Raw genomic sequence first — 26,486 nt, forward strand, 5'->3', positions numbered from 1 at the left:
CCGACCCAGGGGTGCGCGAGGGGCTCGGAGGCCGCGCCCAGGAGAGGCTGGGGCGCCGGGCGGCGGAGCGGAGGAGCCAGCGAGCAGGGGTCGGGGCTGGGGCGTCCGGTCCACTCACCGCGCCTGCCGCTGCCTCACGTGTGACCTTGGTCAAGTCGCGCGATCTCTGGAGTTGGAGAGACCTGGGTTCGAGTGCCGGGACCGCCAGCTTCCCCAGCCGGTGACCTTGGGCGCGTTGCTTGGCGTGTCTGAGCCTCCGTGTCCTCCTCCGAGACGCGGGGACTGGCCTCGCCGGGCGGGTGGTCTTCGGGAGAGGAAGCCGGGAGCCCGCGGTCCCGCCCCGGCGCAGGTGTGCTCTGTGGATGTGATCGCAGTGCCCTCGGAAGCCGCGGCTCTTCCTCTGCAAAGTGGGCCTGTGCCCAGCACCTGCCTCGGGGTCCGGTGAGGCTAAGAGGTGAGGCAGGTGAGGCACCTCGCACCGGGCCCGGCCCGCCCCGCCGAGCTGCTGTCGCTCTGTCTCCCCGTGTTCCGGTTCCTCGTCTGTAAAATGGGACACTGGGCCGATGGGGTGTCGGGGGAGGTCACGCACACAGTGGGTGTGCAGTGTTTGTCTGCTCTCCTGTGCGGCGTGTCCATGGCCGGGCATGGAGGTGCAGCCCGTGTTACCGAGCGCTCAGCATCCCCACGCTCCTGGCGGTCCTACTCGGCGCCCTGCAGCCTCTCCTGCCCAGCGCGTGCCTGGCACCCAGTAGGTGCCTCACACATAGTTGTTGAAGGAATATTCAGTGTCCTGATCAGCATTAGGCTGGTTTCTGGGGAAGGGTGGAGGGTGTCGAGGTGTTTGGAGTGTGGCAGGTACGCAGGTTTATGGGGTGACCAAGAGGTCAGGGAGGCAGGCCTCGGGAGGTTTACAGGAGCGTAACTGAGGCGCTGGGGTTCTGTGATGGGGAGCACCCGACTTCATAGACCAGACCAGACCTGCGCTGAATGTGGGCAAGGGGTCATGTGACTAGAGGGGGTGGAGCCCGCGGATTGGTAAGGAGAGGGGACCGAGTCAAAGGGATGTCAGACCTGAGGTAGGAAGGAGTGTTGGGCCGGGGAAGTGGGTGGGTTTGGGTCTCCTGGGGAGCGGCATTGGGATGTGGTTGGTGGTTTGGATCAGGTGAAAGATGGCTGAGGTTTCCGTGGTTACTGGTGGAAGGGAGAGGTAAGAGGAAAAATTAGGGGTTAACTACAGAGATGAAGAGGAGCTGTGGTTGGGGAAGGAGTGAGAAAGGAGGAGGTTGTGGTTTGAATAAAAGAAACCAGACAAGCTGTGTAGACTTGCTGGTGGAGATGGCCTCCGGCCTTCCTCTGGGTCCGGAGTGTATGCCGTGACGGGATTTGATTTCTGCCCTGGTCTTGGTTCTCTCTTTTGGGGTTAAAGTCAGCTCTCCTTGGTCAGGGCTCCTTCTCCCGCGGCAAGACATCCAGAGCCTGTGCTGACTCCGAAAATGAAAAGCATAAGCTCAGCTTGTTGACTTTTCTTCTTTGTCAAACCCCGGGGGTGGGTTTGGCCCCCTTCGCAGTGCATTTTGCAGGGTGTATTGATTTTTCACCAGGAGTCAGGGTGGGAGAAGACTCTCTGGCTCCTAGTTCAGTGTGTAGAGGACTATGTTGAGGAGAGAAGACAGATGCTTTGCAGCTTAATTTCTCCTGACAGTGAGCTGATCCTCAAAGCCAAATGCTTCGGAGACTGGGAGATGGTCACCATGGAAGTTCAAACGAATCTTTGGCAACTGAGCAAGGAGACGAGCATCATGTGCTCCCCTGGCCTGGGCTCCTGTGTGGGTGCTTCCTTACGGCCTACCCATGACTTCACAGACACTCCCCGTCGGCTTCTCCCCTGTGCCTGTGGAGTTTGTCAGAAAAGCAAACTATGGCTCAGAGGAGTTGACTGACTTGCCCAGAGCCACACAGCTCATCAGAGGCAAAGCCAGGAGTTAACACACATGGATTCGTGTGTGAGCAGCTGGTCCCAGGCCTGGCAAACAGTAGGCCCTCAGTGAATGTTTCTTTCTTTATAAATCTAGAGTTCTTGTTCCCACTCTGCCAGATTGTACATGCTTCTAGAATTCATTCCGTCAACTTCTGCAGCTCTTTTTTTTAAAAAATATTTTTTAATTGATTTTTTACAGAGAGGAAGGGAGAGGGATAGAGAGTTAGAAACATCGATCAGCTGCCTCCTGCACACCCACTACTGGGGATGTGCCCGCAACCAAGGTACATGCCCTTGACTGGAATCGAACCTGGGACCCTTCAGTCCACAGGCCGACGCTCTATCCACTGAGCCAAACCGGTCAGGGCTGCAGCTCTTCTTTATGCCTAAGGTTCTTCCTCTCTCTTATGTTCCAACATTGGCTCTAATGTGTAACAGCATTTCATCTGATCCACGAGACCTGCTGGAGGCTGGGGTGGTCGTCAGAGAGCTAGTGAAACCGTTCACACAGTGTGAGCTGAGGCTTGAAGAGGGGAAGTGACTTGTCGGAGGTTTTCCAGTGAATTAGTTACCGAGCCAGGTTTGAAATTGAGAACACTCTACTTGAAGGTCTAAAGGTCTTCAACAGTCTAGAACCGAAGCCAAGAGGAGTGAGGGAACCATAGCCCAAGGGAGGAGCAGGGCTGAGGGTGGGGACTTCTGTGGAGGCTTTTTGAGGGTCGGAGCATCTGTGTAGCCCAGAAGGCAGAAAGCAAGGGAGAGAGGGGTGTGATGCAGGGAGCACGGTGATGACAGAGAGAGTGTGTGAAGTGTTTGCAGAATAATTCTATGCCCCCCCCCCCTGCCCCCCCCCCCCCCCCAGCTGCCATGAGGCACCGAGTGCCACCTCTGCTCCTTGCCCCTTGCCGGGTGAAGGATGGTGCGGCTGGACTTGGGAAGCTGCTGACTTCAGCTGTGGGGAAGGTGGAGTGGGACTTGTCACTCCTTCCGTAGGCCAGTGCTCTGGGATGATGGTCGCAGTGTGTTTTCCCAAAGCAGCCTCTGCAGGGGTATTTGGGAGACGGCATTTCTGAGGGTGGGTGTCTGTTCCGTTGGAAGGGAGAGCAATGCTGGAGGTGGGTGTCAGGCCCAACCTGGAGGCTCGGAGGAGCTGTTGGTGTGGTCTTTCTGCAGACTGGTGGCTTTCAGAAGCTCTGCAGAGGAGCTGGGGGGAGTGAAGGGGACCCAGAGAGGCCCTGCTGAAGGAAGGCTGCTGCTTCACCGTTTCATGCAGAGAGAGCACCTCCCCTTACTGTTTTAGATATACGGGAGTCAGTAACCTTTAACTTAAGAAAAGGATTCTGCCACCCCCCAAAGTTTGAAAAGCACTCCCTTGGCTCCTATTAATGTTGCAGTCAGCATTAGATAGCATAGCTGTCAGTGTGATTGGCATCCACTTAGTCATAATTCATTACACAGTGTTTTGTTGGCACCTACTAAGTGCTGGGCCTGGCTTCCAGCACATTAACTGTCCAGGGTAGGTGAGGCGAGATTGCCTTCCTGGAGGAACTCAGCCTAGTTGCCCAGACACAGCTTTTAGCTGAGTAAGTGGACCCAGAAGTCTCCAGGAGGAAGCAGAGGAGCAGGCAGGACCGATGGGGTGTTGGCATTGGGCAGAGCGCTGGGAGGGACCCAGCCCAGGACTTGGGCTCTTCTTGGCTCAGCAGGAAGCCTCGTAGAGGCAGCAATGAGGAAGTGGCTCTGAGCAAGAGTGCTGCAGGCCCGGGCTGAGCAGCAGGTGCCATGGGGCACAGACCCCCAGCCTGCCTTTGGGAAGGTCAGGCCCAGGTTTACCATGAAACAAGTTCCCCTGGGCCTCCCCGGACAGGGTACTCACCTGGAGAAGTCTCCAGACAGATCATCCAAGAGGACTGCACCGAGAGGATTTCTGGATTAGTTAGTGTTAGGCACAGCTGGGGCTGGGGGCGGAGGTAGTGCCCTCTCCGAGGAGCTGATGAATGCTATGGGCTCCTCCCCCCAGATATGCACATATACTCACAATTTGCACTTAGTTGTGGGGGTTTCTGAGACCCTAGACTAAGTTCTCTTCCAGTCTAGTTTTGACAGCACTGCTGCTAAAAGTCAGCCAGAGGTGAGATGCAGGAGCCCCGTTGGGGTCTTTGTTTTCACCTTCCTGACACAGATGCAGAAAGACTCCCCAAGCAGTTTGTATTGGAAAGAGCTTTAGAGCTCCCGAGTGGATTCAGATCTCAGCTCTGGATTCAGATCTCAGCTCACACTTCCTGCTGAGGCCCTAGGCCAGCTGCTTAGCTTGTTGGAGCTTCGGTTGCCACATCCTGATCTTAACAGATGCAGCTGGAGTTATAGGAGCATCAAAGTGCCCACCGCACACAGCTCTCTGTGCATGCTAATTCTTTCCTTCTGTGGTCAGTTGACCCAGCTGGCCTTAGGGGGTGGCGGGGGCAGGGGACGCACACGGGACAGGTTGTACCTGGAAGGCCAAAGCTGCTGTGTGTTGAAGTAAAGGGAAGCCAAGCTTACAAGGGTCCCGCCTGTGCTGGGAGCAAGTGTGCCAGCAGATGCTGCGGCAAGTGAAATGCTTTGTGCACATGGGAGCTGTGGGGCTGATAGGTGTATGGCAGACACCCCTCCTCACTGGTCCAGCTGACAGTGACCTACCTGGGGTAGCATGGCTGACAGTTGGTTCGAGTTGTCTGGGCCTCAGTTTCCTCACCTGCAGAATAGCCCCAGTGACAAGGGTTCTTTGCAGCTCACACTGCACACAAATTGAAGCTCCACACATGATGTGCAGTTTTCTAGGGACCACATTTCAGATGCACTTTGGGGCCAGTTTCATTTGGTGACTTGCCCCTGCTTTATTTCTGTCATCTGGTACCTTCCTCTGGGTTGCTGGGGCCAGCCCTCAGCACAGGACCTGGGCACAAGTCCTTCTCATTTCTCCTCTGGGCTTTGGGGGGCAGCTTGCCTTACACTAGGACCGAGGAGAAGATCAGAGATGGCGTGGGGGAGATGCTCTTGGTGTGTGGCTGCTTCAGATCGAAAGCAGCATTGAGGAGGGAGCTCCGTCCCACGGGGTTTAAAACTCAGGACCCGGGTGTCACCTCCCTGCAGAAGGAAGGGCTGGTGGAAGGGAGGGACCCGTGCTGCCTCTCATCGCCCGCTCTCTCTTGCAGGTGTGGGAAAGAGCAGTTTACTCTTACGTTTTGCCGACAACACTTTCTCAGGTGAGTGTGCCCCTGAGGTGCTGCTGGGATGTTTCAGTTTTGAAATCCCTTTGCCTGGCGCCAGAACACCTGCCTCTGCCTCATGTCGCAAACCTTGTCAGTGCGATTGCAGGCTGGGGGGGGTGGGGGGGGAGCAGGGGAGGCACAGGTTAGAGGCCTCTGCGTTCGTCTTCATTTGTTTAGTTAAAAAAAAATCCTTTACAGGCCCATACTTTGGTCACCCTGGGTCTATTTGTGTTTCAGTATTTAAAAAAGAAAAAAAAACAGTTAAAAAAATATCGCAAGTTAGTACATGCCTGTGTGAAATTTCAAACAGGAAGACTCAATAGTGGAAAATGAAAGCTGTCCTTTTACCTACCCCTCTGGTGCCCTGGTAGCCTCTGCTCAGCATTGTCTGTCTTTGTGACTTTTCTTCACTCCACATGCGGTGGTCACAGCTGGCCTTCCCCTCAGGGCACCAGGGACCACCCTTCCACGGCACGTACAGACCTCTGGTTCTTTTGAAAGGCTTTGAAGTTCCCCTGGCTGTGCATGGATGCACATGGCTCACTCACATGCTCTTGATGTGTGCGTGCTTTCTGGTAGCTTCTGGTTTCAGTGAGGCTGCATTTCTTGGGCTACACTTTATGTTTCTTCTTGCAGAGATGAGGAGTCATGAGGTCGGCGTCTGTGCACTTAACTTTTTCACAGTGCTCTGAACTGAGCTTTCAAAGCTGTACTAAGTGAACTGACACTCCCACTGAAGGGGTTTATTTTATTTATTTTACTTAAAAAAGAAATATATATATTTATTGATTTCAGAGAGGAGGGGAGAGGGAGAGATAGAAACATCAATGACAACTGAGAATCATTGATGGGCTGCCTCCTGCATGCCCCACACTGGGGATCGAGCCGCAACCCGGGCATGTGCCCTGATTGGGAATCGAACTGTGACCTCCTGGTTCATAGGTCAGCACTCAACCACTGAGCCACACCGGTTGGGCATGAAGGGGTATAAAGGGCCCATCAATGCTAGGTCTTGGATAGTCTTCATTTTTGCTAAACCAATCAGCAAACAGTGCTATCTCATTTAAGTTTGTATTTCCCAGATGTTGGTGAAGTGGATGTGTTTGTTGAATACATCAGGTTCATTGCAGAGACTTCAGGCTACCTCGGGCTCTCTGATCAAGGATGAAGTGTGACTGTAGGGAATTCCCTATGATGTGGTTAAGGGATGAGCTAAAACTAGGAAGTGATTACATGGCTGCCGCCTCTCTTGGTGGAGAAGTGGGTTTCTCCCAGCAGCCGTCCTGCAGCACCACTGGTGGTGTGATGTGGAAAGAGTTGTCTGTGTGACCATGAGCCTGACTAAGTCTCAGCTCATCGTCAAGTGGGACTGATCATCGTCCTTCCCACAGAGGGCTATTGTGAGGGTCACCTGTGACATTGCAGGTCACAGTGCCTGGGACTCAGGAATCTTTCAGTTCCTACCAGCGGCTTGTTATTGCTTCTGCTCAGGAATGGTCACTTAAGGGGCAGCTTATCATTAGGCTGAAAAATAGTCCTTTTCCTCATGACCTTCTGACTCCCCGTCCTCATGGCTTCCACTCCTGGAGGGCTCTCTTTTGCTCTCTCACTCCTCTTGCCATTTCTACCACCAGTATCTTAGTTGGTTCCAGCCTGAAGCATTTCAGCGGCTCCCCCCCCCGCCCCGTCAAACTGCTGAATTTATCTAGCTAGTACATGGCTCTGCCAGGGGCTTGCCTCTGCTTCAAACCTCAGCGGCCCTCTCTTAGGTGAGCAGAGTTTATAGCAAGGTTTCTCCACCTCAGAACTGTTCACACTCTGGGCCTGTGATCTGTGTTGTGGGGGCTGTTCCGTAAAGGATACGGAGCACAATCCCTGGGCTCCACTCCCCGGGAGCATTGGTCCCTCTCCCCCATTTGTGACACCAGAAATGTCTCCAGACATTGCCCAGTGTCCTCTGCGGGGACAGTCCTCCCCGTTGAAAACCTATGGTCTTCATCATTCGTTCTCCGCTCACCTTTCCAGCCTTCTGGCTCCTACTGTTTGTTCATTCTTTTGCTGTTTCCCAAGCTCTCGCTTACTCATTCATTCAGCCACCAGCTGCCGGTTGAGTGCCTGCAGCAGTAGGCGCTGGGTCACACTCCTCGGCTCATCCAGAGCCGCAGTGCCCAGGGCCCGGAATGCCCGGCTGGCTTGTTTCTGAATGTTTTCTCTCGGTGTTTTGCCTCTGGGTGGGATGTCTTCCTCCACCTAATCTCAGCCTTTGACATTTTACCTATTCTTTCAAGCTGGGCTCGAATGTGACTTCTTCCCCAAAGCCTTCCTTGATCTCCACCCCACCTTGAACTTTGACCTTTCCTCTAGAGCAGTGATGGCGAACCTATGACACTCAACTCATTTTTTTGGTTGATTTTTCTTTGTTAAATGGCATTTAAATACATACAATAAATACCAAAAATATAAGTCTTTGTTTTACTATGGTTGCAAATATCAAAAAATTTCTATATGTGACACGGCACCAGAGTTAAGGTTTTTCAAAATGCTGACACGCCGAGCTCAAAAGGTTCGCCATCACTGCTCTAGAGTTTTGATACTTTATAGCAGCGGTTCTCAACCTGTGGGTCGCGTCCCCTTTGGTGGTCGAACGACCCTTTCACAGGGGTCGCCTAAGACCATCCTGCATGTCAGATATTTACATGACGATTCATAACAGTAGCAACATTACAGTTATGAAGCAGCAACGAAAATAATTTTATGGTTGGGTCACATGAGGAACTTTATTGAAAGGGCCAGAAGGTTGAGAACCACTGCTTTATAGAGTCAGTTGTGTGTGTCCTGTCTGCAGCACTGTGTTATACAGTAAGCTCCAATTGGAGTGAAAACATGTCTCAGCACTCGGGCCTTTGTAAGCCTGGACAGAACGGTTACATTGGCCAGAAATTCTCTTCCGCTCCTTCTCTCACACAGATGCCACAAGAGAGCTGTTTATAATGCAGCTCATACTCTGATTAAAACCTTCAGTGCCTTCCCGTCACACACAACAGAAAGCCCAAGCTCTCCGAATGGTGCAGGTGCCCCGAGATCAGGTCTTGGCACCCCCTCCCTACCTGCCTCTGACTCTGTGCTTGACCTTACTTGACCCCCTCCCTCCACCGCTATTTTTGCTACTGTCTCCTCTGCCTCAAACATTGTTTTTCAAATTGCAGGTCATGACTTGTGTGTTAGGAAGTTAATTTGTGGGTCTTTAAAAACGTTTGGAATAGAATAGAAAAAAGTGCATGCTAGGCCTCCCACTATTCTCAGGCCATAGCTAACAGTCCAGCCACTCTAATTAAAGGAGCCTGTCCCTGCCCAGTCACATCTCTGGTTTTATTCCTTTGTGGCGCTCATCACTTTGGAATTGTCTTTTTTATCTTTGTTTCATTGTATCATGTCTGTTGCCCTCGCCTTGACTATGGGTTCCATGGAGCTCCTTCACGCCAGGGACCTTGTCTTTTCTTACTCAGAACTATGTCCCTGGGACCTCAATCACGCTGGGCCCAGAGTGAGTGCAGTGTAGTCTGACTGGGGCACCTGTGGACCTTGCTAATGTGTGTGCTTGCAGGCAGCTACATCACCACGATTGGAGTGGATTTCAAGATTCGGACCGTGGAGATCAATGGGGAGAAAGTGAAGCTGCAGATCTGGGACACAGCTGGGCAGGAGCGCTTCCGCACCATCACCTCCACGTGAGTCAGGCACTTGCCCCCTTTCTGACCCCTCGCTACCGACGTTGGACACAGTTGAGTAACTAGCCCAGGTCATGGTGGAAATGTCAGGGTGGGTCCCGGACTGTCAGGAGGTAAGCTCCTTGCTGGCCACAGTCGGTGGTGTCAAGCTGAGCCCTCCTCTTCCTAAGGATGTGAGAGGACGAGGGGATGAGATATGGCTGCTGCCGTGGGTGGGCAGTGGCTGAGTACCCTGGCTCTGGGGTTGGCAGGACAGTACGTGTCAGTCAGCATACCCTCTGGCCTATGGTCCCTTTGGAAATGGGATGACAGTGATATTGGCTTCACCTGGTGGTCAGACACTTACCTTGTTGGGTTGTCAGCTGTGCAGCTTCCCACCACCCACCCTGCCTCTGGGAGCTGGCTTTTCTGTTGGGAGGGTGGGAAGGGGCGCTGGTGCATAGGAGGCCGTTGAGAGGCCACTACTTGGCCTCCCCAAAGCTGGTTACTGGGAACCCGGCTCACCCAGTGGGTTGTCACAGCACCTTTGTGACTCGTGGCTGCAAATAAGAGAACCCAGCTGGAGCTCAACAGTGGAATCCTGTGGAGGGGCTCTTGGTTCTTGGGCTGTTAATGGAACGGGTTCCAGGAAAGAGCAGGGCTTTGAAGGCAGATGGTTCATAATTTTTTTTAAGTATCAAGTTTCTTTGTTTTTTAATATTTTTATTTATTTCAGAGAGAAAGGGAGAGGGAGAGAGATAAAAACATCAATGATGAGAGGGACTCATTGATTGGCTGCCTCCTGCACGCCCCCTACTGGGGATCGAGCCCGCAACCCGGGCATGTGCCCTTGACTGGAATCGAACCCGGGACCCTTCAGTCCCCAGGCCGATGCTCTCTCCACTGAGCCAAACCAGCTAGGGCAGTGGTTCAGAATTTACATTTTTGTTCTATGTGACCGTGGACAAGCTGCCTACACGTTCTGTGCTTCGGTTTCTCACAGGGTTTATTATCTTTAGGCTTTGCTTTGATGCCGAGTCCTGTGTGCCAGGTAATCTGTGCTTGGGCTGCATGAGCATCTCAGTGAGCCCTCTGCAGGCAGTATGTTGTCATCCCCACTGCACAGTGAGGGAACTTCCGAGAGGGGTCCTGCTCCCCGTGGGTGGGAGCCTGGACTGCACACGGTGGTGTCTGGCCCGTAGTAGTTGCTTCTTCGGTCGGCCTCTCCTGTGTCTCCCCCAGTGAGCCCTGTGGGGGGGCTCTTGGGAAGGTGGGTGAGGAAGCTCTCCAGCCAGAGACGCCTTTCCTCCCTTCAGCGTGCAGATGGGGGGCCCCAGGCTGGCTGCAGGGTTTTCTGGGAGCGGGAAGTGTAAGGGGTCAAGAGCCTCTACAGTGGTGGCTGGGAGCATTGGGGGGTGGGGGAGGCTCCAGAGGGTGCTGGCTGGGTAGCCTGGTCAAGGGATTGGATCCTGAGCAGTGTTGGGGGTTTCTGTCGCTGGGCTGGCTCTGTAGTGAGCACTTGTGTATTGTGGTCCGAGAAGCCCCCAGCCCCAGGGGTCATGTCCTGGGGTCTGCCCAGTGCCGCTTTCTTGCTACTTGCTGATGAGTTACCTGAGCCTCTGGTGTCTGAGTGCCTATTTGCGAGGCCCTAAGGAGGGCACTGGGGTCAGAGGCTCCTTGGGGAGGGAGGATGGGCGTCTTCAGGTGGCCGGTGTGTCCAGGCTCAAGCAAGACCAAGACCTCGACCTCATGGTCAGACCAAGGCACTGACCCCAGCTGTCCTGACCTGGGGCTGGGACTGTCACAAAGGACATTACCTACTTCATTTCACTTAATCCTGATAAAAACAGTCCTGTGATTACCTCCATTTTATTAACAAAAAAGTGAGGCCCAGAGAGGGTGAAGGGACTTAGCTTGATTAGTCAGGAGTTGAATTGAGGTCTGATACCAAAGCTCTTGCCTTTAACCAGTCCACAGTCCTGCTCTCTACTGACCCCTCACCCCAAGAGACTGGGACTGTGGTAGATGCTCGAGTGCTTCCTGTGGGTTAAAACCAGTCAAGGTATTCAGGGCAGCCAAGATTATTGGGCCTGTGGCCGCGAGAAATGCTTCGGGCAGGGCAGTGGGCCCTGGGTGTCCAGGCCCTTTTAGCAGAGGAGCCACTGCCCCTCCCTTGACTACCAGCTTCTTTCTGGGCAGGTGGGAGGGGTGCACAGCTCCTCATTCTGTTGGGGAGACTGGAGTTCCTCAGCTGCCTGAGGGCAGTCTGTTTCAGGGTGCTTGAGAAGAGGCAGCACTGCACCCTGTGCTGTGGCACCAGCCTGGCCCCTGCTGGCCATCCTGTGTGCCTGGGGAGGCTGAGGGTAGCTCCATCTTGGGGTCCCCGACTCTGCCGCTCATGAGGCAGGAGGCTCTGCAGGCCATGCCGAGGGGCCACTTTGTGATGGTAGCTGGTGAAGAAGGAAGGAGACTTGGGAGAGGTTGGGAGTTTGTTCTTTTTTCAGGGATCGGGTCAGGTACAGTAGTGTGGCCTTTCTGATTCAGGGCATTGAAAGAGAAACTAAAAGCGCATCCCGTTGGCCTCCAAGAACGAGCCCTGTTGTCACCCTCTCTTGGTAGCTGGGTCTTGCTGACCAAGAGGTGTGGCTGTCGGGTATGGGTTTGGGGAGGAGGAGTGAGGTGTGGGGTAGTGAGATGAGAGGGAGAGGGAGGCGACGATACCTGGCCCTGGAGGTAGATCCAGGTGCCCTGACTTTGGCGGTGTGACTTCAGGCAGGTCACTCAGCCTCGTGTCCTCACTGGTAAAATGGCAACCGCCCTGTCCATACAAGTTGTTGCAAGGATTAATTAGGTAGTGGGTTAATTAGGTAGTGGATATAAAGCGTGCGGCGGGGGGCCGGTACAGAGCTAAATTGTGGTGAGTGAAGTGACTACTGATGGCGGTGGTAACAGGTACCCAAGGCACGGGCACCCTCCTGGCCAGAGCGCCGAGTCTCTCTCTGAGTCTCAGTTTCTGTGAAAGGCCCTCGCCTGGACCCCAGAGGGGGCGGAGTCTCCCAGGGAGCAGAGGGACTTTGTGGTGGGACTGGGCTGGGGCCGTGGCTATTTCTTGGCATCTTCAATAGTCTTAGCAAAGGAGAGTTTGGAAATACATTCCCTCTGCACACTTTGCTGGCCGGGGACAGTGGTCTCTTCCTGTACTTGTAGCTGCTCAGAGGGGTGTCCACAAAGCCGAATTGGTAATAACCTGGCACTCTCAGCAGCAGCTGCTGGGGGTAGAGGACAGGGCTGGTTCTGGGGGCACTGTACCTAAATGGCTCGATTGTTGGGGCTCCCCAAGGCAGCGGATGGCAGAGCTTGGGCACTGGTTCTTACCTCGTACTCAGAGGCCCCTGGTAAGTGAGTCTCTGCCGCTCTGAGTGGTTACACAGCATCGGGCGGGGGAGTCCCCTGGCTGTTGGGTCCGGGAAGGCTCTCCAGGGAAGTGGAAGGCCTTGTCCTCCTCTTCCTCCCCAGGTGGATGTCCTCCATCTGGCCTACTGGACCACGGGAATGAATGGGGACATGGTGTCTGGAGGGGAGTGCTTATACCTCCTGCTGTCCAGACCTTCTAGCTCAGCAGTCGCCAACCTTTTGAACCTCACCGACCACCAGTGGTCCATGGACCACCGGTTGGCGACCGCTGTTCTAGCTGACCTCAGGCTGCAGGGTCTGTACGTTTGGATGGTGGCATATGTGGGACACCCTCTTCCCAACACTGCCTGCGTGCCATACTGCTTCCATGCTCTCCCTGCCCCTGGCATGGATGAGTGGCAGGATGCGAGGTGCCCCCCAGTCTCCTGGGGAGGGAGTGCAGACCGTGGCAGATTTCACAAATGGCACGTCTTCTTGGAATGGCATTTTACTAAAATTTGAGGAGAAACATTTTCGAATGTTAAAACAAGGATAGCGAGCCCTGGCTGGTGGATGGAGCGTTGGCCTGCACACCAAAGGGTGTGGCTTCGATGCCCAGTCAAGGGCATGTACCTGGGTTACAGGTTTGATTCCTCAGCCCTGGTCAGGGTGCGTGTGGGAGGCAACCAATCGATGTCTCTCTCTCCCTTCCACTCTCTCTAAAAACCAATGGAAAAAATATCCTCGGTAAGGATTAACCAAAAAACACACCGAGGATAATATGACGTCAAATGCAAAACTTTGCCTGAATTTTAAAAATAAAATGACAACCTCAAAGACGTTTCAAGCTAGTGGCCAACGCCGAACAACCTGGTTGGCTGCCTTAGGGACCGCGTGGGGTTCAGTGCTGCTGGCTGAGCACAGTGCGAGCCCGGCCGGTAGGGCCAGGCGAGCGGGGCCTCTGGGTGTCTTGCTGGAAAGGGTGGGCCTCCTCCCAGGTCCCGGCCACTCTCGAAGCGGGCAGGCAGGTCTTGTGTGGGCTGAAGCTTTGACACAGACCCTGGCCCTACAGGTATTATCGGGGGACCCACGGGGTCATCGTGGTTTATGATGTCACCAGTGCCGAGTCCTTCGTCAACGTCAAACGGTGGCTTCATGAAATTAACCAGAACTGTGACGACGTGTGCCGAATATTAGGTGAGACTGGGCTCACTGGCGTGGGGGCAGTGGGAGGGAGGGTGCGCGGGCTGCTCCTGCAGGACCAGCTGACTTTGCTTTGCCTTCCAGTGGGGAATAAGAATGATGACCCTGAGCGGAAGGTGGTGGAAACAGAAGATGCCTACAAATTCGCCGGGCAGATGGGGATCCAGTTGTTTGAGACCAGTGCCAAGGAGAATGTCAACGTGGAAGAGGTGAGACCAAGGCCGGAGCAGGGAGAGGGAGGGAGTAGGGCCGAGCTCTGCTCCACCACCACAGCCCTGCTCCTCCCCCTGCTAGCCTGCTGCGGGCCCCCAGGTGGCTGACAGAACATGTCATAGTAGCTGCCAGGCCTTTAAAGTCTGAGCTCACATCTGAACAGTCCTCTCAGGTAAATTATTCCATTTCAAATGGGAAACTGAGGCTCCAACTTCAGGAACAGTGCCCAGCTCCACACCACAGCCATGCAGTGTCCACTCAGTCCTCTGCCGCACTGACCCTGCCCCGGCCACTGCTGTCCCCTCTTCCTGCTTTCGGGCTTCTCTGCGGCCTTGGCTTCCAGAGCTCCGGTGACACCTGCTGTGGACACATCCCCCTGCGGGGCAGGCTAGAAAGCAGGCGGGAGCCTGGGAGAAAGCCGGGCCTTTTGCCTCGAGCCCAGGCTGGCCGCACTCAGGGCCTGGGCGAGTCCTGCCCATGGTGTGTGGAGTCCAGAGGCCCAGGGAAGCTGGATCCCCACTGCCTCCTGGACGCCCTGCGCCTCAGTCGGGCTGGGATCACAGGACGGGCCTGTCCACTGGGAGCCTGTGGGGTGGGGCCCGTGTGACCTTGGGCGGAGCCTACGGGCTCTAGGCTCCATGTGTTCCTCTGTAGATCTGGGGGGAGAGTCCCGCCCCTGGGGTTGTGAGGGAAAAGTGAAGCAGATTGTCAAGTGCTTGATGATCCCGTTCCTGGTGGAGTGGAGGACAGGACTGTGGCTGGTAGGTGAATCCTGGCAGCACAAGGGTGTCTTGGGGTCTAGGTTCTAGGCTGGCTGTGCTGTGAGGTGGCAGGGCCTGGGCAGGCTCTGGGCCCTCTAACCAGTCACTAGTAGGGGCACCTTTATCTGTCTTGTCCAGAGAGTAGCTGAAGGAAAGGGGTTCTTTCTCTCTTTAAAAGAAAGATTGGAAAATCCTGAGAGTGACTTCTCCAGGACACAAGCTCATTGGTCTTTGGTGTTCCTCTTTGACCTCTACACGTCACCACCTCCTTCTAAAAGGGTGCGAAGACACACAGACCAAAAAATTCACAAGTAGAAACAGAAAGCTGGGCCCTGGGAGGTGGGGAGGTGGCCTTGCCGGCCAGCAGCGGCAGCGCAGCCGAGACGGGCCTCCGCACCAGGTCTGAGGCCTGCCCTGCCTCCTTCATCCTCACAGATGTTCAACTGCATCACAGAGCTGGTCCTCCGAGCAAAGAAAGACAACCTAGCAAAACAGCAGCAGCAGCAACAGAACGACGTGGTGAAGCTCACGAGGAACAGTAAACGAAAGAAACGCTGCTGCTAATGCCGCGCAGCCCCCTGCAGAGACTGCACTGCGGCCACTCCCTGGCCCGAGGCCCGCCGGGCTCCTCGGGGGACAGTCTCAGTTTCGTGCCGTTATTTAAGAATTCTCTCCACGTTTTTGTATCTGGAGGCGCCATCGGCACTTCCTCCCCTCCCCCTCGAGTACCAAGAAGGTGTTGGACAACCTGCCCTTCCCTTTTGGTGCCCCTGCCCCCTGGCCAAGGCGCCTGGGCCCAGCGAGGATGCTGCCAGCGAGCGGACTGATAACCCGTTTGTACATAATGTATATTGCTTTAACCGGCCGTTTCACCCTCGTCCTGTTCTGGCTTTGCCTCCCTAATGCCAGCCTGCTGCAACAGACCCTCCCTCCCCATCCCATCTTACCGCCAGCAGCTTCCTGAGGAGATGGGATCGAGTTCTAGCCATGTCTTTTGCCAACCTGGGCTGGTGGAGTGGGCTCCACGTTCCTCATTCTCTCCTGCAGGCCATCGCCGACTTCTGTACCTGGCAGGTAGGGCCTTGCCCAGCTCCCCGGCCTGTCCATCTCCTACCCATCTGGCAGTTGGGGGGCCTGGCCTTGATGTAGGCCTGGGGTTCCCATTAGAGGCCCTGCCCTCAGCTGACCCAGCCCGTCGGTTCCACAGGAGTCACTCCTGCCCTTTGGCCAACAGATTTCTTGTCCTGCCTTCTAGACGCCTCTAAGCTATAAACCCAGGGGAGCTGTGCTTCTATTTATACCAACCTGTTTCAGTTCCAGCAGAAAGACAGGGTGTGTTCACACAGGGACGGGGCTTAGGAGCATTATTTTAACAGCTAAGAAAATGAAGCCAAATCAAACGAATTAAGTTCCTCACACTTCTTTTCTCTTCCTGAGGTTCGGTTGGCACAGCAGCAAGAGTTGTGGCCTCCCCTTTGGGTCCAGTGTTTGTAGAAAAAGTGAATGGCTTCCTGTCATTGTGGGGCCGGGCTCTTGGCAGAGCCTCTCTGCCTTCCTGGATGCTGCTTGGTGGGAAGAAGGGGCCTCACCCTTGTCTGTGTGGGTCCAGGGCCTCCCACCGAGTTCCTGGGTCTTCGATGTGGGGAGTGGGTGCTGCTGGACTGTGCGGATGCTGCCTCTTGCCTCTGAGCTGGGTGGCAGGCAGCCTCAGGTCACTGACAACCGTCTTGGTGCAAAGGTAGCACGAGGATTCCTCAGCAGGTGGGAAGGAATGGCAGCTGCGGCTGGGAGCCAGCCAGCCTTGACTCCCCTGGTCCCTCGGAGGAAAAACCAGGGTTATCTACACTTGATCACTGTCCCCTCTCCTCCTCCTTGGGACGCTTCGTTCACCTTTCCCCTAAAAGGATCACGTAACGTGGGAATAATTTATTTCAACACCGTGGTGTGTTTTACTAGATTTCCTTCCCTGGCGATTTCCAGCTGAAGCCCTGACTGGACAATCACATCACAGATCACACTGCAGATTTTCCTTGTTAACACTGTTGGGGGGGTTTTTAATCAAAACGTGGGGTTCCCCACTTCCCCAAACTGCCAAAACACTGTGGTTCCACGTGACAGGCCTTCACTTGGGAGCTGCAGGATGAGTTGGGGGAGTTGTGTGGGCCTGGGAGGCGGTGCTGTGGAGGGTGGCTGATCATGGGTCCTGGGTGGCAGCACACTCCACTCTGAGCATGAAGGTGGTGCTGTATGGCAGTGCTTGCAAACTCAAGCAATAAGAGGAGGGGGTCCTGGAAGTTTCCAGCCCCGGCTAGAAACCCCCACGGCTCTGGCAGCTGGGTGTCCAGGCCCAGGTGGCGGGTGATTTTGGTGACGACTGTGCCTGTCCCGCTGAGTGTTGTTCGCATGAATGGGGGGTGGGGGTGGGGCGCTCACAGGGCTGGGCCGATGTCCTGGTGGACCTGATGCGAAATCCTGTCGAACAACAAAACTTTTAAATGGTTTGCTAGGATTATTTCTGTATTGAAAGTTTCTAATTATGCTTTTTTAAAAAAGTACTAAAAATAAAGGTTCAAGCTGCCAAATTTTCTTCAGGGCCTGTTTCCTCTCCTCCAGCTGTGCTCTGGGTGGGCCTGGCTTCCACCATTGTGTCCAGCTCTGGTGGGTTCTTGCCTGAGGCCCAGGGACTGAGAAGCCCAGTTCACTTTGTCCATGGAAGGCTGGTCCACGTGGAGGTTCTCTGGTTTGATCATTGGCTGAGCGCAGTGCGAAGATGCCAGGGAAGCGCCCTGTTTCTCTCACGTCCGGAAGGGTGCAGTGGAAGCTTCGCCTGCCTGACTTCGTTCGGGCTTGAAGTTTCTGCCAAGCTGGAGGGCCTGCCCGTGGCTGGGCAGCGGCAGCCTTCACTGGCAGGGAGCCCAGCCGGGGTGGGCGTGGGGGCAGCGCCTTCGGCCACTGCTCCCAAAACAGCTGCCACTGACAGGGTGCCTCCACCCTCCCGGGGAGGTGCCCCTTCCTGGCTGAATGCACTGGTTGGGTCCCTGTGTATGAGGGGGCTCACTGTTGCTGCCTCTGCATGCCAGCCAGTGGCGGCCCTGAAAGGTAAGTTGCGTTCTAACACCCCTTTCGGGCACCAATGACAGAGGCAGGAAGCTCTGTAGAAATTCAATTTATTCTGAGACTATTTTCAAAAGAAGCAGTGGTGTGCTGTTTTTCTAAAAATATGCATTTATAGATTTATATATAATATGTATATTATAAAATCCATACATGTATTTACATGATTGCTACATACAAAAGTACAGCACTGTGGTATGTACATATCTATAGGTACATTCTTTCCGCTCATCCCTCCTGGGCTGCTCCCAGGTGAGGCAGCTCGCGGCTGGCTCAGCCGGTGCCTCTGAGCGAGGGCCTCCTCAGAAGGTGCGTGGCTGCCGAGGGAGCAGCAGTTGCAGGACTCGTCCTTCCGCAGGCCTGGTGGGCAGTATCTGGAGGCATCGCCCGTGGTGACAGTGCTGCCCTTGAGGTGGAGGTGGCTGCAGAGCCTTCTGGGGCCATTCTGTGTCCTGGACTTGCTTGGCTGAACCAAGAACTTGTATAGGTGAGGGGAGCAGGAGGCTGGGAGGCGGGGACCCCTCCCAGCCCTGGCCCATGAAGGGAAAGGGCTGGATGGCTCAAGCCTGCAGAGGACCTGCAAGAAGACTGGCTGAGGGGGAGGCCTGCACTGGCACAGGCCGGGAGGGAGAGCAGTGGCGCTGGGGGCAGGCCCTTCTTCCTCTGGGCTCGGATGGCCTCGGCCAAGCCTTTGCAGAGCCCACTGTGGCCGAGCGCACGAGAACAGCCCCAGCCGTCAGGCCCCACAGGCTGGGTCTCCTGCCTAGAGGTGCTCCTGACAGAGGTGCATGCACATGGGTGAGGGGCCGCCTCCCCTTACTCCCTGGGCCAGGGCTGGGGAGGATGGAGGCTCAGGCCCGGGCGTGGTGCCCTGCAGGCTCGGCCCCGGGGGCAGCCTCCTGAGGACGCAGAGAGGGCGTGTTTCTCCCGCTCCCCAGATCCCACAGGGAGGGCAGCAGCCTGGGGTGGGGCACGGGAGCCACTGAGGGGTGGGTCGCTCTGGGCAGCCTGAGCCCCTGCTCAACAGCAGCGGATCCTAGGGGTGCCCAGGCTGGGCTGGGCTGGGCCATGGGGACAGGCTCCTGCCTGTCCCTCTACCCAGGGTGGCCTTCAGAGGCCAGGCAGGCTCTCCTGGAGGACATGGCCCCAGTGCGGGCGGGCAGCGCCCCAGAGCCCAGCAGGGGAGCCCTTGCACATGAACACAGTGCTCTCGGCCTCACCCGCACCCTTTCCTCGCCTCCAGTCCACCCGTCCTCGCTGGCCTGGCTCCTCCCAACTCAAATTTTCCTGAAGAATGAGAATAGCCGTTTGCCTTCAGCGGTGCTGGGCTCGACCCCACGCCCTGCGCCACGGGCCCTGGAGAGGGCAGCAGCAGGCCGGCTCCGTTCCTTCAGGTGCGTGTCCATCAGCTGCCGGTCAATGACCCTGTGCATGTCATCCTGCAGAGAGCAGAGCGGAGGGGCTGAGCAGGGCAGAGTTCTGACGCCGGGGGCGGGCAGGGAGGTGACACGTGTGATGAGGTGAGATGAGGATGAGGGAGGAGATGAGGGAGGGGCTGCCCCAACCAAGAAAGCAAGTGTAGATGCCAGGACACAGGAGCCACGCACCTCATCTCAGGGCTTGAGCTCGCCTCTCCACAGTGCTACCCCTCGGCTGACCCCACAGACGGCCAGAGTGCCTGCAGCTGGTATCTTCCTGTCTGTCTCCACGGTGACCCGCCCTCTGCCCTGCCTCCGATGACCTCTGAGGCTGGGTGGATGCCTGCCCCTGCTGGCAACCTCAGCTTGCCAGCTCTCCAGCCCAGCTTTCTGATTATTATCGGCCTGAGCTACCTCACCGGCAATTGCATGTGACAAGGACACAGACTCCCTGGGTGCCTCCCTTGCCTGCCAACAACCACACGCACAGCCTCTCCCTGGGAGGCTCCCATCACCGCCTCAGGGCTCGTCTTGCTCAACAGGCCCAGGTCCTTAGCCTCCTCACTGGGGGAGCACCTTTCCCCTTCCAATTTGGGCCAGTTGCCTAGAAAATGCCCCTCATCCGACTCCACCTTACAGAGCAGCAGCTCTGACCTCAGAGGAGCCTCTGGACGCAGCGCCACTCTATTCTAGTTGCTAAACTCCGATTCTGTGCAAGACTCCTTTTGACAAGGCATTCTGCCGCCAACACAGCAGGAACACTGTTGGTTTAGAAATCCAGGCAGCCCTGTCTAGGCCACATCAGCAGGAAGCATAAGCATCTCGAGCCCTGCGGGCCCTGGGATGTCCTGGCAAAAGCCTGAGCCTTGGGCTAGGGTTGCCAAGGTCAGGCAACCACTCACTGGAGGAGCGCAGAAGTGGGCTGCTGGCCCCTCCCTGAGCAGCTTGTCCATCTACACTCTCACCCAAGCTCTCACCAGTGGTCACGCCAATGTCTGCAGGTTTCGGTGTGAAGCAAAGACTTCTTAGCCATCACCAGGCGGCCGCCCGGCCGGCAAGGAGCTCTTATTCTCTCCCTTGGCCACATCCTGTTCTCCCTCCCACCTCTCCTTCCATCCGACTGGCGTCATACTCCTCGTCCTCCCTGCACCCTCCTCCTCTCAGAAATAGGAGACATGCTCCCTGCTTGCAGCCCAGTCCCCGTTCTAACCCACAGCAGTGCCTGCACGTAGGCCGCGCTCAATAGGATCTACGTGGTTAAATGCAACATCAGGAACCGCAGAGCGTCCTGCAGGAAGGAGCCCTTTCAGAGCGGCCAGTGTTTGTGCTGGCACATCGCATACCGCATTTTCATGCTTATCTCACTTTAGAACAGTGGTTCTCAACCTTCCTAATGCCGAGGCCCTTTAATACAGTTCCTCATGTTGTGGTGACCCCCAACCATAAAATTATTTTCATTGCTACTTCATAACTGTAATTTTGCTACTGTTATGAATCGTAATGTAAATATCTGATATGCAGGATGTATTTTCATTGTTACAAATTGAACATAATTAAAACATAGTGATTAATCACAAAAACAATATGTAATTATATATGTGTTTTCCGATGGTCTTAGGCGACCCCTGTGAAAGGGTCGTTCGACCCCCAAAGGGGTCGCGACCCACAGGTTGAGAACCGCTGCTTTAGAACATCTCTCTCTCTCTCTCTCTCACACACACACACTCACGCTCGAGCATAAATAAGCTGCTCATAATCCCACACCTGCCGTTATCTCTGTGAGCAAAGTGACCCAATTATGAGGAGGTGCTACCAAGAAACCAGGCTCAGCCTGTCAGTACCGGGCCACATGCTGCCCAATTCACGGGCGTGGTGATGACGGGAGGAGAGGCGGGGTGTGATGGCATGGCGCACAGTACAGACATGATGCCGGACTCCAGCACACAGACGCGTGGGCCACGAGGTGCGACAGGGACGGGACTTTCATGGTAGAGGGGGTAAGGGTGGGTGGGATGAGAGCGCAATCTCACCTCAAAGGCAGGAGGGGTGTACAACTAAAGCTGTTGATACGGGAACTGAGAAAGGCCACTAGATCAGAAACCAAAGGAGCCAGATAGTAAAAAGCCCTGAGGAAGCAAACTGTAGCCAGGAGAGAAGAGAAAAGAACAGGACGTAAGCCAGGGACCAGCTCTGGGCGTGGAGGGAGGGTCACAGCTCAGGGCCCTGCAGCAGCAGTCCATGCCCCTCCACAGGGGGCTCGCCTGGAGCCACAGGTGTCTGAATGGTCACACCCATGTCCTGAACTGTACTACGTGGCCTCGTTAACAAGAGCCAGGACAGCCCTGGGTCAGGCCTGAGGGGTGGGCTGCTGGCTCTGAAAGCGGCGGCCCCAGAGGGATGCACTGGCTCTGTCCCCGGCTCGCACCAGGATGGACTCTTCCGCAAAAAGAAGCTGGCCTTGGAGAAAGGGAAGGGCAGCAGCTGCAGCGACTTCAGGGCTGCTGAGCTACACCCGACTGTTTTCGTTCAGTCATATAGGGTTCCTGGGCCCGCCACCTGAACAGCTGTTTCTTTCTAGCCGATTTAACCAAAGCTGCGAAGGAGGCCCCTGTGCCGAGCCTGGAGGTCGCCACAGCCCCACGCAGCACAGCCTGGGCCCCGCTGCTCCTGAGAGCATCCCCAGGCATCCTCCCGGGGACGGGGAAGCAGGACTCTGACCTTCAAGGTGAGACAGGGCTACTGCTCACCCATGCACACCGGACCCTCCAGTACCAAACCCTCCTCCTCACACGCTGCCTGCATTCAGACCCCTCCGGAGCCTCGTCTTCCCCGCCCTTACCTGCCAAGCCTCGAGCTGCTGGAGAGGTTGAGTTTCTGCTGAATGGCATCCAGCAGCTGGCTGTCAGAGACATCATGTCCATCTTGCACTTGGCGAGTTCTAGCTCCACAGCGTTCTTCCTGGAAACAGACAAGCCGTGAGCATGGACACCTCGAGCGGCTGGTTCTTTACCACCGGATGAGGAAACGGCTCTGACCCTAAACTCGTAACAAACAGTAACAGTAACCACGATGTTACTCTGGGAGGCTGGGCAGTTCGCAGCATGCTTTCAGACTGTTCTCCATTTTCCTAAGCAGCCTGGGGAGGATTCTGTCACCCACACTCACGGACAAGAAGTGGTTAAGAGGGCTAGACCCCCGAGGCCTCACTAGGGAGCTGCTAATCCTTCTCCCAAAAGGCCAGTCTCTGTGAGAGGTGGGGACTTGTCCTCCTGGTCCCCCCTTTTCACTAGCAATACCCCCCTTAAGGGATCTAAGAGATACATGTGCAAAGGTGGCCACAGAGTGGGATGATCACAGCTCAGCTAGTCACAGAAGCCAACGACGAGGGGCCTGGTGGTAAATTACTCACCATGTATTTGGACCTGGGGGCGGAAAGCACCAGAAAACAAGGTCAGATATACCTGCTTCGGAAAAGAAGAAGTGCCTGTGTGTATACAAGGTCACAGGCAAAAATGTCTACTTTGTTATCTCTGGATGATGATCATTGATGGGGAAGTGCTCACACACACTTTGGCATTTTCACATTCTGAAATGTTTACACACACTACTTCGTAAACCTTGCCCAACACTGCTAAGTTCCAGCTCAATGCAAAATAATATTAATGGGGAGGGGGTGGGGGAACGGGCATAAAAATGCAGACTAACGGGCCGCCTGTGCAGAGGCGGCACTGGTTGCCTCGCTGCCAAAATGAGCATCACTTAGTCCTTGTCTTCATCCCTTTTGCATTCGACACGACGAAGACTCGCAAAAGTGTCCTCCTCGTACAGGGCCAGCGACCCGAGGACGACAGCTGGAGGACCCGCCTGCAGAGGCCGCCCAGCTCCGGCCTCAGGAACGCACCGGGCTAAGCATGGCTGGAAGGCGGGGCAGTTGGGGTAGAGAATTCAGGCCACCACCATGACCGTCACTTCCTCACTGGCCTCCAGTCCACCGAGCAATCAGTCACCTCCCCTGACACCCCATTGCCCCATTGCTCAAGTGCTGACTAACGCCCCGCCCGCCCTTCCTAGAGAAGTCGCTCAGGACAACCGCTGGGGTTGCCGCCCGCAATGCGGCTGCAGGGACCAGAGCGGAGCCTGTCCAATGAGCGCTGGCGCCTCAGACACCCCAGCTGCCACGTCACACGTCACGCCCGCTGCTATTGGCCAGTGGCAAAGAGCGGAACTGGAGCCGGTTGCCACGGACGCCCAGCCTGTCGGAGAGGATCCCAGCGCCCCACCCCGCTGCCGCCTCTGGAGTTCCCGGGCGTCTCCCGGCAGGTGGCGCCACGAGCAACCTGGAGACCCGGAAAGTGCTGACTAACGCTGCGGGCGGAGGGCGAGGCCGAGCTCGGAGGAGGGGTCTCCTTCCCCCGGCGCCTGAGGCAGGGCCCGCCTCCCCACCTCCGATCTGGCCTCAGACTGCACACTGGGGATCTTGGTGCTTGTCATTCATGAGAAGCCCCAAGCCAGAAAGCAGAACTGCAGAAACCACTAACGCAAACAGCAACCAGAGATGTAAAAGGAATTATTTCAGAGGCTAGAATTCCTCATTTAAATGAAAACACTAGCAACGGACTCCTTTTTGTTTTTATAAGCTGGATTGCTAGCCCTCGAGTTTGTTTGTGTTTAGTGAGGAGATCACATTAGGGAACCGTAGGATTCTGGCAGCCCAGGAGCAGAGGGTGCCTCCAGACAACCTGACCTCGGCCTGGTAACTCCTGGGCCAATCCCCGGGCTGAGAATGCGGGACTTGCAGACCTCCTCACTCTCCTTTCTTCTCTGCAACCCTTTGCGGGTTTCTGCCTAGCTGGGTTCCCAACCTACAAACTTGAACACCCTTGAATAATATCATGTATTTTTAGCCAAAACCTCCAGACTCTTTTTGAAAGTTCATTGGTCAACATATAGGTTTGTGAGCCTCACTGAGTGTAAAATTCCTAAATGAACTGATATGGGGTTCTGACCAGATAGAGACCAAAGGTAAAACTAAAATGATGAAAATGAATGAAGACAACAGAAAGGTGGGGAGGAGTGGGTGAGGAAGTGAGAAGGGGAAAGGTGTAGGGGATTTTAAAGTCAGAAATTAAAATGTATCCTATTATTCTCTTAAAAGGCATATTTACAATCTGTTTCAAATGAGCTCCTTTTGGTTCCTGACAAACAGCCACATGATAAGGGGAAAGGATGTGGGGACAAGAGTCGGAGGCCTGAGGTGGAGGCCAGTGATCACCACTGGGCTGTGATCCTGGGGAAAGAATCTGTGTTCTCATGTGTAAAACTGGGATTAAAATTTTCTACCCCTTGCTGTGGCTGGGAGCATTAAAGGATAAAAGTGTTTTGCAAACAGCAAAGTGATGCACAAATGTTATTAATGTGTTGCAAAGCACTCTAAAAGCAGATACAATTTTAGAACTTTGTATCTCCTTCCACTCAGTGAATAGGGTATAGACTGAGTGCATGATAAAGAAATAATTTAGGCCCTAGCTGGTATGGTTCAGTGGATAGAGCGCTGGTCCTCGGATTGAAGGGTCCCAGATGCTATTCAGGTCAAGGGCATGTACCTCGGTTGCAAGCTCGATCCCTGGCCCTGGTTGGGGCATCATGTGCAGGAGGCAACCAATTGATATGTTTCTCTCACATCGATGCTTCTTTCTGTCTCTCCCCCTCCCTTCCACTCTTTTTTTTAAAAAAAACATTTTATTGATTTTTTACAGAGAGGAAGGGAGAGGGATAGAGAGTTAGAAACATCGATGAGAGAGAAACATCAATCAGCTGCCTCCTGCACACTCCCTACTGGGGATGTGCCCGCAACCAAGGTACATACCCTTGACCGGAATCGAACCTGGAACCCTTCAGTCCGCAGGCTGACGCTCTATCCCAGGGGTGGGCAAACTTTTTGACTCCAGGGCCACAATGGGTTCTTAAACTGGACCGGAGGGCCGGAACAAAAGCATGGATGGAGTGTTTGTGTGAACTAATATAAATTCAAAGTAAACATCATTACATAAAAGGGTACGGTCTTTTTTTTTTTTTTAGTTTTATTCATTTCAAACGGGCCGGATCCGGCCCGCGGGCCGTAGTTTGCCCACGGCTGCCTGCTCTATCCACTGAGCCAAACCGGTTAGGGCCCCTCTCTCTCTTAAAAAAAAAAAATCAATGGAAAAATATCCTCGGGTGAGGATTAACAACAATTTAACACAAGATGGGGATAGGGAAATATGTGTTTTGCTTATGTACTTCCAAATTTTTTGAATGTAAGAGAATGCATTTATACTTTTCTTCTCAGCTCAAGAAAACACACATTAAAAAGTTACACAGTTTCCTGGAAATACAGCAGACAGAGAAAAATGTTAAATGACACTCTGGGGATGCAATCACAGTCAGAATGCAAACTCTGAAACAACCCAGTTTCTTCAATGAATAAATGCAATATTCAAAAAATGGAAGACTTTGGGGACATATCGAGTAAATGGCGTCTCTGGAGTCTGAGTCTAATTAATTACAAAAAGATTCACGGGACAACGGGGAAGACCTGAACCCCGGAGACTAGACGACATAAGAAATTACTATGACTTTTTTCAAGTGTGGTAACTGCACTGCGGGTTGTGTTTTACAGAAAGTGCCCTTTTCTGGCAGAGATCCACACGGACGTGTTTATAGGTGAGCGGACAGGATGTGCTGTGATCTTCTTCAACACCCTCCAGTGGGGAGGTGGGTGAGGGTGGGGCTGTCAGACACTAGCCACATGCTGATCGGTGTTGAAGCTGAGAGATGGGTAAGAAGGGATCCAGCTTGTTTTCTACTTCTGTGTATGTTTGAAAACGTCCATAATAAAAGTTAAAAAAACCCACCCCAAAATAATAATGTCCAGGTAGATATCTATAGATATAAAAGCCTAAGTGACTGTCCGGCTGCTCGACCGGTAGCTATGATGGTACCGGGGGCAGACACTCAATGCACAGGCATGGAAACATGGAACAGACTGAGGAATCTCAGAGGGAAGGGAGGAGGGCGGAGGGCGGGAGGAGATTAACCCAGTGGTTCTCAACCTTCTGGCCCTTTAAATACAGTTCCTCATGTTGTGACCCAACCATAAAATTATTTTCATTGCTGCTTCATAACTGTCATGTTGCTACTGTTATGAATCGTAATGTAAATATCTGATATGCAGGATGGTCTTAGGCGACCCCTGTGAAAGGGTCGTTCGACCGCCAAAGGGGTCGCGACCCACAGGTTGAGAACCGCTGGATTAACCAAAGATCTTATATGCATACTAGTGGCCTGTGCACGTGGGGTCCCTCGGTCTGGCTGCGGGATCGGGCTGAATCTGTGCACTGGGCCTCCAACATCCCCCAAGGGGTCCCAGATTGTGAGAGGGTGCAAGCCAGGCCGAGGGACCCCACCGG

At 54.6% G+C, this 26,486-nt stretch overlaps 2 protein-coding genes across 2 annotated transcripts in view; one reads left to right on the top strand and one right to left on the bottom strand.

The window, feature by feature from the left end:
- The window catches only part of RAB35 (RAB35, member RAS oncogene family), a 17,700-nt gene extending 608 nt beyond the window's left edge, over positions 1-17,092 (top strand). The window contains exons 2-6 of the mRNA XM_023760429.1: positions 5,173-5,223; positions 8,834-8,957; positions 13,402-13,526; positions 13,617-13,741; positions 14,942-17,092. Of these exons, the coding sequence (XP_023616197.1) occupies positions 5,173-5,223; positions 8,834-8,957; positions 13,402-13,526; positions 13,617-13,741; positions 14,942-15,070 (554 nt within the window). The 3' untranslated portion in view covers positions 15,071-17,092. The remainder of the gene's footprint in view (positions 1-5,172; positions 5,224-8,833; positions 8,958-13,401; positions 13,527-13,616; positions 13,742-14,941) is intronic.
- A 564-nt stretch (positions 17,093-17,656) lies between these two features.
- Positions 17,657-26,486, bottom strand: part of BICDL1 (BICD family like cargo adaptor 1) — a gene marked incomplete at its 5' end in the record, with an annotated part of 84,433 nt that continues 75,603 nt past the window's right edge. The window contains 4 exon segments of the mRNA XM_006096577.2: positions 17,657-19,059; positions 21,878-21,900; positions 21,903-21,941; positions 21,944-21,996. Coding sequence (XP_006096639.1) covers positions 18,898-19,059; positions 21,878-21,900; positions 21,903-21,941; positions 21,944-21,996 — 277 coding nt within the window.

Source organism: Myotis lucifugus, unplaced genomic scaffold, assembly GCF_000147115.1.
Source record: "Myotis lucifugus unplaced genomic scaffold, Myoluc2.0 scaffold_181, whole genome shotgun sequence".
NCBI lineage: Eukaryota > Metazoa > Chordata > Mammalia > Chiroptera > Vespertilionidae > Myotis > Myotis lucifugus.